Source organism: Tachysurus vachellii, chromosome 1, assembly GCF_030014155.1.
Source record: "Tachysurus vachellii isolate PV-2020 chromosome 1, HZAU_Pvac_v1, whole genome shotgun sequence".
Lineage (NCBI taxonomy): Eukaryota > Metazoa > Chordata > Actinopteri > Siluriformes > Bagridae > Tachysurus > Tachysurus vachellii.
Window position 1 is genome coordinate 14,132,051 of NC_083460.1, and position 16,487 is coordinate 14,148,537.

Genomic DNA, 16,487 nt, shown 5'->3' on the forward strand with positions numbered 1-16,487 from the left:
CAGCGAATCAGCGGGCCTGAAAATCCAATCTGCTGCAGCAGACACCATGCTGTACATCACTTGTCAGGCTCTGGCACTATCAGTGCTTTATCAGACGCACAGGGCTTGGCCTGAGATCGATTCAAAATATTAGGGAGCGCAGGGAAGGTGAGGTGAAGTTTGGACGTGTCCTCATGGCTCCGAAGCAAAATAGAGCTCGGAGAAGGGAACGACAGGTCCTTAAAGTCATGACCGATGGTGAAAAACAGTGTCACTTGGCATTTGTGCCTCTGTGGATAAACAGTAATTCATAAATTTCATCTACCTTTATATCTGCCTGTTTGTTTGTACAGTCAATACAGGTCATTGGTTTTATATATTTCACTGATGACATACTTTTAATAATCCTCAGTTGCTCTAGATGAGCATTTCCTCTGCGAAAAATCACCAGCCCAATTAAAGAAGCACAGTAGGAAGATCACCATGGCAGAACAAAGCTGTGCAAATCAGCTCCCGTAAGAGCAGACACTTCACAGTAGATCAACACACTTTAGGAAACTGCTAAATTGAAACTTCAGAAAAGTATTTAATCCACGGCAGAAGAGTATTAGAGGACCAGCAATACTCTAGTGTGTCATCTTGCCGATAATAAAAATAACATATATATTATTAATCTTGCTATAAGATGAACATTTTATATGAAATTTACTGATGTATGTGTATTGTAGGATCTCGTTAGACAAATTATTTTTATTACAGACATTAACTATATTCACCTCCTCTTTCTACTCCTGAATTTAGTTTGGAGTGCCACAGGGGTTCAGTAATCTTGGAAATGTGATACTTCTTAGTCTGGGGATGCGACAGGGTGCAATTGAATTTAAGGCATGATGCCTCCAAACTAAATCCCCCCTGTGTAAGTGTTGTCCTCCATAACGCACAGTATGATGTTTGTCTGACAAAAAAAATGGTGAGGTTAGTCTTTGTGTTTTTTTGACAGAAAAATTTTGTTCTCATATTTTTACAAAATGATTTATTTTGGGGTGTAAAACTTACAGGTACGACAGGGGTTCAGTCATTTATAGGTGCGACACTTCTTAGTCTGGGGGTCCGACTCGGGTCCACTTAATTTTGAGGCATGTTAGCTTCATGCTAAATCCACCCTCCATAACGCACAGTACGAACTTGGCAAAAATCGAAGGACGTCAAATCTTTGTCCCCAAAAAATACATTAAATAAAAAATACATTTTTTGATGAAAAATTTAGCTTTCTAAAATGTTTAACACATTCACACCATGTTAGGGAGGCCAGGAGTAATACAGGGTTACAGTTGTGACGCTTTAGAGGTGCAACAGAGGTGCTCTTAACTTTTGAGGCGCAACCCTTTCCCTGTTCTACATCTGTGTTAGTGTTAACGTTCGTAGTTCACAGTTTGAATTTGGCAAACATCTGAGAAAATAATTGAGATTGGATTTTTTTATCTATATAATTAATTCCCTGAAATTAACCCATAGCCTCCAAAGCAAAAAGGTTCACACTATATTCAAAGAATTCTGAGCTATCTTTAAATTCAATAGCCATTGGTTTGCAGTCTGTCACCTTTTCTTCTTAATATTCTATAACTAAAATGTAAATATTACATTCACATTCATTATAATGTTTCTGCAAAGCCTTGACTTTAACCTCATTCTCATCCTTTTAGAGCTTTTATAGCTTCACTCCAGTCCAGTCCTAATCTCACAACAATGTGCGAAAACCATTTCTTTCCTTTCCTTTTTCTCCCAACATGTCAGTTCTGCTTTATCAGCAGGCTGAGGAAAGACCATTGACCCTGTCTATATTTCATCATGTGACACTCACTCGTTTACTCGGTGGCTCTCGTAGGACCCAACACACAAAGATTCAGGACTCTGTGATGAATGAAGGAATTTGTACAAGCAGGTCTGGAGTGTATTGCTCCTGTCGAACGGACCTTTGTTATTCCAGCGTGAGCTCTCTCCATGTTCAAAACAATACACTACAATAAAGTACATATGTTCACCTTCAGCAATATCATCTTCCTGCAGGTTTCGGTCATCAGTGTTAAATTTTTAAAAAGAATTTGTGAATTATTTAAATTGTAGATATGCAGATACACTGGCAACTATCTAAAGGACCACTGGGTGAAATAAAAGTCTATCTGAACTCAAATATGTGACTTTGTGAAATATGTAGAAACAAAAAAAGACAGCACATTCATCCTTCTCAAAATACACTTAACAACATATACATATTCATATAGGCAGTAATTTATAAATGATAAATAACTATACATTTCTATAAAGCTGCTTTGTGATGGTCAGTTTGTAAAAAAAAATAAAAAGCGATATAAATACAATTTCATTGACTTAACGCTTTCAATTTCAACCCTAAAAGAACCATGAAAAATATATTTAAAAAAAATATATTTAAAAAAAGAAAACAAAGAATTTAACTCCAGCATACAGCTGAGATGTCTGTTCATGGTAAGACATGCTTTACATTTGCACAATTATATTTTTAAAGTAACAGGAACATTGTGGTGCTGGAGGTAGTGAATGGTTTAATATCCACCTTTTTTCATAGATTATGTTTAGCCAAAGTGATGGTGAGAGCATAAGCAATCTGATCTGGGAAAAATACGAGCTACGGTTTACCTTCATTCTTCCTCCAGCTACAAGCAATGTCTGGGTCACTAAGCTCTATCATCCTGTAGATCATCATCAGGATCCTCCACTTTATCATCTTCAGTCTTTATGTCTGTCTGAATAAGAATCACAGCTCTGCTTTGTCGGCATGTATGAGTAAAATTTATGAAATTGCATAAAAAAACATTAATAGTAATAATAAGCTTTATAAATGTCTGCTATCTTGAAGACTTTCTCAGACATTTAGCCTTAACTGTTACAAGGTGCTGAAGCTGGAGACTCCTTCCATAAACATGTCCTCACACAAAGCATCACATTATCAGTTATGATATATTTTTAAAAAGATTTTTAAGATTATTTTATGTAGTATATCCGACATTGAGGTCCCCGTGAATTAGCTGTTATTGTATCGAATTATTATCGTTACTATAGCTAATACAGACAATGAATCAACACTCTTTGACCAATCAGATTCAAGAATTCAACATAAACATTTTTCACAGAACCAAAAACGCTTCCATCAGATCACGAAGAGACCGAGACGTGTTTCACACTTTATTCATAGAAAAAGCACTGAAATTCAACACAAATCATATAAAATGGTAGTAGCATTACATAAATAGTAATAAATTTTTGTTTATAGACATTAGCTCAAGAGGTTGCACAAACGAAAAAAAAAAACCGTTGTCGAACTATACTTTTGTGGCAACAAATACTGGATACCTTTTTCATAATTTCAGTAGCACGGAGAGGTGACAAACACTTTTCCCTTAAATTAAAAAATGAAAGAAAAAAAAAAGTCAAACAGTAGATGAACTAGTGAACAATCTCTACCAGCGATTATTATTTTTTCCTTCTAAACTCTATTGACAGATCCGAACACTGGTACAGTCAACACATGGACACTTAAAAGAGTTATGGGAAAGAGAGAAAGAGTGAGAAAAGTTAAGAGAGGAAATAAAAAAATAATAAAAACTCAGAGCCACAGAAATTCTGGCATTTGCAATGGATCAGCAAGGCGAGCTACGAGAAGAATGAAGTTTGTATAAGCAGGTAGCTACGATCGTCCTGCATTCGTCAAGAGGGGAAAAAAAGGCAAATTTAATCCCAAAACCTGCAAAACATCTGGTCGATTTTCCACCGAACCGGTCACGGCTCGATCCGGTCCAGATTACACTAGACTCGTTTTTTAACGTGACTTACGTGGCTAATCGTTTTAAGGAAGTTACAGAAAGGATCTGGAAAAGTGACTGAAAATAAAGTCTCCTCTTATATGTGGACAGAGCGGCGTCTTTCGCGTAGTCTCAAGGCAACATCATATGAAAACAGCGCTTTTCTTTAATTCCCACCATAATAATACAGCCAGTGGGTTTGGACCAGGCATGTGCCGATAATCCATTGAAAAAAAAAATCAATCAGAAAAATAAAAAGAAAACCAAAAAAAAAAAAAAAAAAAAAAAAAACGCTACATTCGCTTTTACAGATTTGGCCTGCCAAGAATGTCGGTGTGATTCGTGAGAGAGTGAATAGTATGTAACTGAATTTTAATAGAATTTCCTTTGGAAAAAAAAAACAAAAACAGTGGACAAAACTGCTGCTCTGACCGAGGACTAATTCAGAATTCTACTGGTTTAATATAATTCGCTTAAACAAACATCAGAATACGACCGTGTAAGATCGGCACATGCCTAGTTTGTACAGCATCCTTCTGTAATCCGTCTTTCTACATCACTCTGAGAAGATGATAAGGCTTCAAAGGAAAAAAAAAGAAAGAAAGACATATGCAAGTCGCTCGAAAGGCAAAAGTCCTAAAACTGTCTGTTCCCAAAGAGGGTTAAAGAACATAAAATAATAAAATCAGGAAGTGGTTCTGCATAGTCAGTTCAACGGCTGTTCTTCCTTTTTCTTTCTTCCCTTCAGTTTATTTTATACACGCCATGCTTCTCTTGCAAAAAAAAAAAAAAAAAAAAAAAAAAAAAAAAAAAATTTACAAAAGACCAAAAAAACCCCCCCAAAAAAACAAAGAAATAAAAGGAGAAAAAAAGGAACTGTTCACAGGAGCACCTGAGAAATGTTTTTTAAAGTCTTTCTGCCATCACATTCCCAGCCCGCGACAAATTCAAGTATCCGAAAAGAAAACAACAAAAAAACAAACCATACAGTTATCATAAATAATTATAACTTTACAATTTTTTTGAATTGACACTTTCATATTTACAATATCTTAAATGCTTATGCTACTATTTTTGTTTTGTTTCTTTAAGTGATTCCCTGAGAACTGAGTTGAGCAATTTGTCCTTTCTCTCCAGGTTTCCTTCCGTTCGTAGCCGCCGAGTGCATTCTAAGTGTTGGGAGCTGAACCGAGTCGAGTGGAGTGGTGGGGAGTCGAGTCGAGTCGAGTCGAGCGGGTGCTTGTAGGGTGGTGGCCGAGGGGGGCATCTGGAAGATGTTTTCTTTGATTTTTTTGTCCTCTTGCATTTTAATCTCTCCAAATTTTGATTAATGCTAGGCAAATATAATTGTTAATGCAGACCTGGTGATGGGGGTGGAGTCAATCAAGTGCTTGTATTACAACACAACTACAGTTTCTACTTTTTTGTTTCTGAATATTTTCTGCCCAAACTTAATTAGAATGTCGCCTGAATAGGCAGCGAAATTTGCCAAAGCATTGCACTGCATTGCATGCATGATGATGCTAAGCTCTGACGTTACACGAGTCTCAGTCTGCATACCCCCCCCCCCCCCATCTTTAGAAAGATGATTTTTTTTTTTTGTTCAGATTCAGGCGGAGAAGGAAACCCTGTGCTCTTCTCAGGTGTGGAGGTGTGGCTCTCACTAACGTTCCCTTAAATCTCTTTCTTCCCAAAATGAGAAAAAAGGGAAAAGACAAACCAAGAGGAGTGGACAGAGGGGAGGGTGGTGTTCATGGCTTCGTGGTCTGATTCCTGGGTTACGTAGAATTGCGTTAAGATGAGGAACACCTCGATATTTCAGCTAGCGTTGTTTGCTCTACCCCGGGAACAAGGCCTCAGCCTCACCCTGTTAAAGCTGTTCCTTAAAATACGTTCGAGGTATGACTAACACTGTGTGCGAGTGTTTTTTCTGTTCTTTTCGGAATGACTGTTTTGAGCGTTCGAGCGTTCACTTTGCCGAAAAACATAAAAGAATAATAAGAACCACCAATCACCGAGATGGAAAAGGCTCAAAATACTCCGCCTATCATTTGGTTTCTCTTTATGTGCCACTTCTGCATCTGTAGTTTAATACAACTAAACTGTATTAACTGTATTAAACTAAAGCAAGCATAAGCTGAAATCAAAAGGTTGTTCTGGCCTCCACAGGTTCTAACAAATCCGTGAACATTTTTCGTTCACGGAACACAAACTGTATCAAACTAAAAATACAAACTAAAAATACAAGATACTCAGAATATACAGGAAGAAAATAATGCCTTAAATAAACAAGGAATGAGTGGGGAGTCTTTTATAGTCTCCTCAACCGAATCGCTCACGCACGAGCATCATGAGCTTCTTCTTGCCCTTGTAGATCTGTTTGAGGTTGTCAATAAACTGGGAGAACTGCACATGGCCGTCGTGCGCCATAAGGAAAGTATCACGCGCTTTGCCGAGGAATTCGATGAACTCACCATAGTGACGTGGGCTGATGTGTGTGAGGCGCGAGTGTGTGGTGCTGATGTAAGCGCCAATGGCGGCGTCCAGCAGTTGGCGCAGAGGCGCCTTGTCCGTGCTCATGAGCTTGCCTGAGCTGCGGCGACCGGGGATACCGGCCAGCCCAGGAGCCGTCACTGTGCAGCGGCGCAGGATGTCCGAGAGCACGGTGGCACAGCGCACACCCTTTACCACCAACGGCACCATGGCACCCAGCTCGTTCTTTCCCAGGGAATGGCTGAGAGCACACGCCCACAGGACATCGTTGATGGCCGGATGCGTGTCCTGGTTGTACGCCAGACTCACATGAGCCATGGCCAATGACGCCAGTTTGAAGGCACGCAATGGGTAGCCGCGGTGCTCCATGTATCGCGCGATGGTGAAAAGCTGTGCGTGCGTCATAGCCGTCGCCGCCGCATCTACTGCAATCTGGTAGGCTGTCTCGAAAGCCACATGCTCTTTCTCGCAGAGTGTGAGCGCAGACAATGCGCAATTGGCTGGGTCCTTCATGGCACACTGCAGTGCGAGCGTTCGGGCACAGCTAGCCAGCTCCTCGCGCTGCCCGTAGTCCAGACTGAGACGCAGCGCTGTCCCATGAGACATGACCGCGGCAGCAACAATACTCGTAGCCTCAGTGGGTGTGAACAGTGTATACCAGCTCTGTAGTATACTGACCAGAGCCCGCAGACCTACAGAGACAGAAGATGGACAAAGAGCCCGGAGAAGAGGAATGTGAGAAACAGAAAAAAACAATGTTTAGAAATCAGCATTTTTATATGCAATATTACAATAATGTAGAATGTAGGTGGAGTTTGATACAGACCGACTTCAGTAGCGCAGGTGACGAGCCAGCGTACCATCTCTCTGCGTCTCCAGTTCAGCGTGGACAGTGTCATCCTCATCACCTACAAAAAATATAATAAAAAATGCAGGATATATCACTGACTAACTCCATACAGACGGACAGACTAAACACACACACACACACACACACACACACACATATACACACACCTGAAGGCCGAGCTCCAGGGCCACATTGAGCAGCGTGATGTCAGGTGGGCTGTCTGCAGGCGTAGCGATTTTGAATGCATCTTGAGCCAGTTTGAAGATGAGTGAGGAGGAGTGGATGTTTTTCTGGATGGCCTCAAGGACTGTGCGCAGTCTCAGCATATCTCCTGCTCAAAACACATCATACAACATTAGCTGCTTAAGCATCAAAGCTTGAGTGGAAAAGTACAGAATCATTTTCCAACTTTAGTTTAATACGATGGAAGAAGAGAGAGAGAGAGAGATATAAAACTGCAAAAACTGTGTGTGTGTATTCCTCACCCTTGGCTGCAGTGAGCATGGTTGATGCCAATTCACACTGCTGGGACTCCAGGTGCCCGAGGGTGAACCAGCGCGGGTATCTGCTCGGCACAATGGAGATGCCATGGTGTGGGTGACCCACGTCGCCTGACGGAGCTGTGGACTCCAGCACAGGCAACCTGCAACACACACATCACATTACAACAGATTTACAACCACCTCTGTCTCATTTCTAAACATTATGTACACAATAACACATAATTCATATATTCATGACCAAAACTAGGGCTGTGATAGTTACTCATATGCAAATTGAAGGTCTTCCCACTCATACATATGCATGACCTACATTTGTATACTGAAACATGGCTTTTATATACATTAAACAATGTTTTGGGACACTTTGCGCTGTAGCCTTTGCACTTTGAAGCCTTTGTGCCGAGGCTTTAACTCTACTTTTGTGCTCTACTTCTGAGAGTGTCTGAGAGTGCAGAAGGTGACGATCACCACTGATCGATCAGTAATAACCAGGAGGTTCTGTGACTGGCTCAGTGACGGCACAGTTATAAAGGCCAACAGAGACTTCCCATAAACACACAGATGCACCATTACACAAGACACATGGAGTCCTAGAATGTAACATGACCACAACAGCACTGTGCTGTGTTTTTTTTTCTCCTGTAATCCTGATTCAGCTCATCTAGAGATTTGATAATAAGCTGACGAGTTCATGTGAACATCACTGTTCATCTGTATACAGCAGAAATCTCTAAACTGGAGCTTTTTTTAATAATTGTTGTAATTATTTCATGCTAATTTGAGTCAATGTCATTTCGATGTTTAGCTACTACTCATCTGAATTCCAGACTGAGCTTCTTATATCTGCATGCAGTTCTCACCTCATGGCCCTCAAGCCGATTTTGTAGGCCAGGTCTGTGTCATGAGGAAGGAGTGCTGTGAACAGGTACTTAGCAAACGTGTGCATGGGTACGCTTTCTCTGTGGATCACTTCTCCCAGGCCACTGAAGGGCCCGCCTATATACATACACACACACACACACAGAAGATTCAGTCAGAAATCAGCATATCTTTAGGAGTCAAACCTCAGTAAGTTGTTGCCTGTGTTCAATTCGTACCTTCCAGCAGAAGCATGGCCTGTTTACGCAGTGTATGCACCAGCAGCTCGTCCAGGTCCAGCTCCTGCAGCTTGGCGACGATCTGCTCCTCGTTGCGACACACCTTGTCCTGTGCATACAAGCCCTCGGGCATCAATCTCTGCTGCCCCATTCCCATCAGTGCTACCTCAAGAGCCAAGGCCAGGTAGGACTCGCTGGCATCTGGGCAACCCCAAACGGGCACGTGCTGATACACCGGGGGCTTGGGATCACCGGAATCTGGAAGAGAAGAAGAATAACATAAGTCTAGACTCATAGGTTTGGATAGAATTTTAAACAAAAATATCTAAAACGTGTTTGTACTATGAATGCATTTGTGTATGAGTTTGTGTGGGTGAGTGTAACCTGGGAAAAAAAAACACCATCTGTTAGACAGAGTGTCAGCACGAGCCTTTAAATCCTGGCTATGATTCTTGTGTTTGCATTAGATGGTGTGAGGGAACACCAAAAACAACACACTAACACACACACATTGTGCTATATATATATATATATATATATATATATATATATATATATATATATATATATATATATGTATATATATATATATATACACACATACACACACACTGTATATACACACACACGTACACACACACTGATAAAGCCTGGCAGACACCTACTAAGTGACAAACGAATGCAATTTGCTAACTCACACATGTATTAGAAAAGATAGAGTATGCTTAGGAAGGTGTGAACAAGTGTCTGGAGATCATGAAGTTTTTCTCGCAGAATAATGAAGAAAGAAAAAAAAAACAAAGCCAGCAGGAATGTGAGAGGGAACGAGACTGGGCAAGAGAAACCAAGATTGAAAAGAGGAGAGAGAGTAAACCAAAGAAGGAGAGATGTTTGAGTTTGGAATACACGCTCCAGCTGTTGTTAAAGCTCTGGAGCATTCTGATTGGATGAGGTTTTAGGCCACACCCATTGTGTTACAAAAGTGCCAGATGTTTCTAAATGTGTGATGGAAGTCAAACAAAGAGCTGTGCTACGTACACCCCTTACACACTCCAGCACGCACGCACACACACACACACAGTACCACTTGGCTGCATTATTCCAAATCACAATAGCTCCCTGTTGACTTTGCACAATAGCAACACAAAAGGCAACACTGCAGCTTGGAGCGATGTATGGAATGCAAACGCTGATTGATTTTATACATATTACTCCACCGTGTCGTCATTGAACCGCCGACCACGATACAACCATACACACACAAACACACACAATAATACAATACTGTGGTGTTTTAAATGCCATCAAACACTATAGAAACCTAATCTAATTTCATCCAGCACACAAAGTGCACACATGCTCCTTCCCCTGGTCCAACAGCCCATAATAGTCTACCTCCAGTATCCATGGCGTTGTCATCTTCCATTCGACACGTCTCTGTTAGAGTGGCAAAAAGGCAGCCGATGGGGTCGAGTGGGTGGCCCACCCAACCCTCCAAATTGGTAGTGCTGGTCATTCCTCTCTGCAGCAACTCTGTGCGCACACACACACACAAACACTTCAATGAATTATGGGTGATAAAAAGGTACAATTTAATCAGAACGGTGAATTTGCTATGCTCCTCCGTGCCCCCCGACGTTCAAGCTCTAGATATACGGCAGACGGTCTGAGTTCAATTCTGATGCCCGAAAATAATAGACTATCGTAAATTTTCAATCTTTTCTTAGCTAATTTATTTTTCTTTTTTTGGGAATCTTTTCTGTATCTACAACAAATTTAGATTCATATCCACAGAACTAATTTGCTGACCTGATCCTGATCTAGCAAGCTAACATCACTAGATAATTTCTAAATAAAAAAAAAAAAAAAAAAAGATTGGTGATGTTATGCAGGCCACACAGGCCAGCATTGACAAAAATGATATGTAAATATAATTAAAAACGATTGGTAAATATGCCAACACTGTTAAACTCATCAGTGTTTAGAGCTGCATTTTTTGTTAAGACTCAAGCAGGTCAACATAATTACAGCTGGGAGCAAGCTAAGTTGGCAAGCTAGTCAAGCCAACATTTGCTAAGTTTAGTTAGCAAACTGTCAAAATTTGCTAAGTTTGAAAGATAAAGTAGATAAGCACAGATAAATGACTAAATTACCAACTCTGCACTTTATTAAGCATTCATAAGGATTGCATAAAAATTTTACCTCATGATACAATTCCTAAAACTTCGCTAACTTTTTTTTTTGTTTTAACATAAACCATCAAATGTAGCTTCATAATATAAGAATGCAAAACTAGTAACTGTGTTCTGAAGCTTCAATGTAGGTTTCCAGTACACAAATATTAGCCCAACACATCTCATCAGGACTTGGCATGGGTTCGAAAATAAACACTTACAAAACACAAAAACAACCTGTGTGATGCACTGAGGCCTTGTAGCTCTATATAGTGCTAAAGGAGATAAGCTAAAAGTGCACACTTTGGAGCACAATGGAGCTTTTGTAGGTTTTTGGCTTCAACAGGCATGGTAGGATGCCAAGCAGATAAAGATTGCTGTAAGGTCATGTTCCGTTCTGTGAGTGTGTGTGTGTTACCTTTCTTCTGGTGTTTGTAAATGTCCAGCTGCCTCTGCTGCTGCAGCCGGAGTGTGTTGATGATGGCCACGGCCAGTCGCAGGGCTTCTCTCGGGTAACCGTGGGAGCGCAGGGCGTCCACCCTGGCACAGGCAGTAGGCACGTGATCTGTAAGAAAGTTCATGTGACACTCAGTTAGACATGGACATATATGGCCATGTTTGCACTTGTGCTTGTGCTTTGGGGTGTGTGTGTGTGCGCGCGCATGCGTGCGCGTCTTACCCAGCCACAGTGGCAGGCCTTGCGGGTTAAAGAGCAGGTTCTCTCCTTCTCTCTGGTAAGCGGGTGACACGTAGAAATCGCTGCTGATGATTCGCTGCAGGTGGCTGTCCTGCCAGTGCAGGTCGCACGCCTCCATGGCACGAGTGAACACCGTCCGCCTCGGCCTGGCCAAGGAGTCTAAAACACACACGACACGTAGGCGGAGTTAATGTCAGTCAGGAAACACATGATGAAGAATCATCCAGTCAGAACCCTGCATGAGTCAGTTATTTCAATTTCTGCAGTAATAAAGAATGACAGTATTTATTATCCATTTATAGCTACCTCTAAAAAAAGCAGAACATCCAGCCAGGAACTTAGCTCTGATTATCACCAATGTTATAATGGCAATAAATAGTTTCTTTGTCTATGGCTGCTCTTTAAAAGTACTGACACTGGAGACTCCATACAAAACATCTTACTCCATTCTAAAATGTCACCATGTCTACAATTATATGCTTTTCCTTTGTTACCTAAAATGCATTTTTACTTTATCTTAAGCTTATTTTAGAATCGTGTGCCACATCCATTATGCAAGGCCCTGTGAATGAGTCGTTACCATAGAAATGATAACAGAATAATTAATATAAAACTACTGTCTGAGCGATTAGAACTGGTGGTATAATCGTTCTAAGCTCTACTCAGTGTTTTCCAGGTGCCCACCGTGTGCCAGGTTGCTTTGGGGCAGGGCATTGGTGATGTTGGGGAGCTCGCTGCCGTAGTTGCCGTCCTCTAGCGGGCAGATATCCATGTCGCTCCACTTCTTCAGCTGTTTGAGCCATGTGCTCTTCTCCTCGCTCTTACAGTGAGGGTTCAGCACAATGCACACCCACAATGCACCTGTGGTACAATGAGACGGGAACAGAGCATCGTTACCGAGGAGCGTTTCGGAAAACTAGAGCACAAGGGGAACGGAGATAAAGGGGCGACTGAAAAGATGAGAGAGAGGACAGAGAGAACAGAAAGACAGCCTGAGGCAGAGAGGAGGAGGAGAAGGAGAAGGAGGAGGAACGGCACTCTGTCTGCCTGCAGCGTTTTAATGGGACTTTAAAGTGAAATGGAAAAATGAGAAGCCAGTGTGTAATGGAGTAGGTGCTGGTGTGTGACTGTCAAACAGTAGAGCTGGAGAATTTTTACAAGCTCCAGACACACACACACAGCTGGAGAAGTAGACCACTGTCATGACCACTTACTCATATATGTGCATCGATCCTAATGGGACTGGGGCGTCCAATAAAAACACGAAAACACATAAATCTCCTCTCTTATTGGCTGACAGAATTATCATACAGCCAATCCGAGTGCTCGGTTTGACCTGAACTCGCATCTTAGCGTGAACGTCATGTCGGTTAACACGCGAGGCGGAGCTCTGAGATCCAGTAGTTATTTTCAGGAAGCAAGTCTACTCTTGTAAATGGCCTGATCAATAGAAAGCAGGCTAAAAGAAAGGCCATTGATTTTGTGGCCATATTTGATGGCTAGCACTTCCTTTCACGTCAGCTGTGTCCACTGCTTTCTGACGCATGTCTACACTTTGATGATCTTCAGAGGAGGATGTGATTTAAAGTAAAGGCTAAGCAATAGTAATAGTAAACTAAACACAAAAGTGTTTAGCACAATAGATCGTACTAACTGTTCAGCTAGTTTCTGCTCATACTCAGTCCAAGCTACTTTCACGCTAATTAACATCGTCAATACATCATAACATGTTTGACGGCACGGAATAGAGATGTAGCGCTGGAATTGCATCACACAGCACCGCAGAGACAGAGGAGACGACTCACCTAGTTCGTCCCATAGCTGCCGACACTTGTCAGTCATCCCTGTGCCCTGCTGTCGCCATAGCGACAGGCGTGGGTCAGCCATAAACTGCTCTGTAATGAGGGTGAGCATGCGAGCTCCGTTCGAGTCCCGCATACGCAGCATCTCCCGCACCTACACACACACACAGATCATGAATAACACACTCACAAAAACATTAGTTTAAAGCAGGTTTGTATTGTTTCATCGATTATAAGCACATATAAACACAGGCTGATGGTAACAATGACCAAATTCATCAGCTGAATCTCTCTCCCACACACACACACACACACATACACACACAGGAAATAAGAGGCTGCTTGACATTTTATTAAAGCACATTGATTTAAATTGTCCTCACAGGATTTTATAGCACCATCATTTATCACAATAGCATCTTTAATACTGAGCACATCTTCCACTTAATGTGCCGACACACACAGACACACGCACACACACTAACGTCGCTCACCTTGGCAAACATGGAGTTGAGCTGTTTTCCAGAGCCGTAGTAGCCTCCCTGTGAGAGGAACTGTTTGACCTGCTCGCGTACCTGCTCCTCATCCAGGTGCCAGCAGTTATCATCATCAATACTGGCTCCTGCCGTAGGGTCTGGGGCCCCTGAAACACATAAACACACAATATTTAGCCCTTGAAGCATTCCAGACCTTTTGAATCAGTTCATGTATTGATGTGAGTGAATCTGAAACTATTTACTTTTACTATAAAAAGTCCACTTCTGGACTACCGGAAAATAAATTGCTGCCATGACAGCCATATTGTTCGGTCACAGAACACACCTCTGTTCTTTTTCTGTGTAACTAGAATGTGACCCTCATGGTATTTCACTCACACTTTATCGTATTTCAGATGTTCAGGCGATGAAAAGTTTCCGTGACCGCGCTTAGATCAAATAACTCCAAAATACTCCAAAATTTCCAACCTGCAAAAATGCTCTTAAGGAGTGTTTTCCTTCATCATGCTTCTCTCGGGATAATGTCACACTTTCAGCAAAGCACACACACACCGATCCGGTAATAACAGAGGCGAGATGGAAATCATTAAAGACCTCGCATTTCATCGCTTTATCAAGAGAGATCACCGTTTCTAAGAAGTAGGTTTATTTCAAATCGACTCCTGATCGGTGCGCTTTAAAGCATACACACACACAAACTTTTTCTATACTAACATATTCACAAACAAACCTACAAGAAATGATCGATAAAATACGTTTTCTCTAATGTATCACTTATGTTTCTCCCTTTATGATTAATATCCACTTGTTAATTTAAGTTTACAATGAAAGTTTCTCTTTTATAAGCTTCTTATTACTCAGGATCATTTCTATTTATATGTAAAAAAAAAAAAAGTTGTAAAAAAAAAAAACCCCAGCAAATTGTAAGTCATGGAAAATGTTTTTATAATTTTATTATCTGTAAATTACTGGTTGTTTTTTTCCTATAATCTGGTCACAAAATAGACAGAAGAATATTTTAAATATATATAAATGTGTATATAGTATCTGAGGAAGAGTACAAAGCTAAAATGATGCAGACATGAAGAGAGAAAATACAGATTTATTTATTGTGAAGTTATTAACATTATTATTACTGTATTATTAACTGATTTTTTGAGCACGAGTTATCTGCCTTGGATATGAGACCATATTCCTGAAATTCCACCGTCACTGCTGAGCTCCTGGTGAGTGCCTGACAAGCACACTAGTTAACTCGGACAGAAAGAGGGCACTTTCTGGGCAGGTTTTCGGTCATGTGAGCTGAGATTGACTTTAGTGTTCCACTGGAGGACAAATGAAAAGGGAAGAGAAAGTCTGCTTTCCCTCATCTATCCACCTCCGAACTAATTCTGGGACCTGTGAGAGCTCGGGACAGTGTAACATAAACTGTACAGGGATATTTCAGCCTAAAAAGCCGCACTTGGCAGAGCTAAAACTAACACGGCTCCCCGATAGGGTCTTAAAACTAAACGCTTACGAGTTACGAGCAAACACTTAAAGACACTTCTAAAGAGAAACCAGTCACGTGACCGGATTCCTGGCAGGCTGCGTCCTATTTCCTAGATTCCCTGCTCATGCTGGATAGTCACCTGGAAGAGCCTTGGCTGATCGTTAATGATGATGTAAGGCAGATGAGCACAGTATGTACGTTAAAACCAGGCTTTTACGTACGGTTTGAAATGCTTTACTGTTTAGTCATGCCAGTGAAACTGCTTTAAATGTGTAAGTGCGCTCTCTGAACAAATTTCACTATTCAAATGCTTTTAAGATTTTCATAATATTTACCTACTCGAAGGCAAAAAAAAAAAATCTGCATCTGACAGTAGTAAGGATGGAACATTGTAATGCCAGTAAAAAGCTTATTTGAATCTGTAAATAGATGTGATCCTCACCGTGCACTTGGTTGATCTCTGAGTTGGAGGACAGGATCTCGTCAGCGAGTTTCTGCGCCGTGGGCAGCACTTCGGTGTGATGCGCAGTGATCAGATACTGCACCAGTTTCTGGAGCTGGTCCCGGTTCATCTGGAAGAGCGTCTCGGAGATGGGCAGCCGCAGCTTCACCTGCTCGGCCCGCCGGATGCGGTACAGCGACAGGGCCACCACGTGGGCGCAGTAGAAAATGTCGCGGTTGCCACAGCCGCATGTCACAGACGTGATCTTGCAACGGTCGAAGCTGATGGCCACGCGGTGTGTCACCTCGGGCTCTGAGTGCGTTGCCGGTTCTGTTACTGTTCCACTAAGGTGGAAACCTGAAGATACGCACAGAGAGGAACAAGAATCTTGTTAACCACATCCAGATCAGAAGAAAATCACTTTTTGCAATTTTTGCTGATAATCACACAAGTGGAGAAAATAAAATCAAAAGCATGAAATGTATGCTGGGTAAAAATGATGTTTAACAAAATATATGCCGAGATTTTAAATAGTCTATATTGATGCATAACATTACAATTAACATTATAAGCCAAAACTAACTTTAGTCAGGAATAAAGGAGCAGTTTGTAATTGTTTCTT

The 16,487-nt window shown here is 41.4% G+C and overlaps 1 protein-coding gene across 1 annotated transcript in view; it reads right to left on the reverse strand.

Moving 5' to 3' along the window:
* Positions 1-3,188: 3,188 nt before the first annotated feature.
* zswim5 (zinc finger, SWIM-type containing 5) overlaps positions 3,189-16,487 on the reverse strand; it is a 39,009-nt gene continuing 25,710 nt past the window's right edge. Inside the window, exons 2-14 of the mRNA XM_060873672.1 lie at positions 15,866-16,222; positions 13,929-14,077; positions 13,438-13,588; positions 12,317-12,493; positions 11,615-11,791; positions 11,354-11,500; positions 10,157-10,294; positions 8,762-9,019; positions 8,525-8,660; positions 7,647-7,804; positions 7,329-7,492; positions 7,138-7,219; positions 3,189-7,003 (exon numbers count right to left, since the gene is read on the reverse strand). Of these exons, the coding sequence (XP_060729655.1) occupies positions 6,141-7,003; positions 7,138-7,219; positions 7,329-7,492; positions 7,647-7,804; positions 8,525-8,660; positions 8,762-9,019; positions 10,157-10,294; positions 11,354-11,500; positions 11,615-11,791; positions 12,317-12,493; positions 13,438-13,588; positions 13,929-14,077; positions 15,866-16,222 (2,957 nt within the window). The 3' untranslated portion in view covers positions 3,189-6,140. The remainder of the gene's footprint in view (positions 7,004-7,137; positions 7,220-7,328; positions 7,493-7,646; positions 7,805-8,524; positions 8,661-8,761; positions 9,020-10,156; positions 10,295-11,353; positions 11,501-11,614; positions 11,792-12,316; positions 12,494-13,437; positions 13,589-13,928; positions 14,078-15,865; positions 16,223-16,487) is intronic.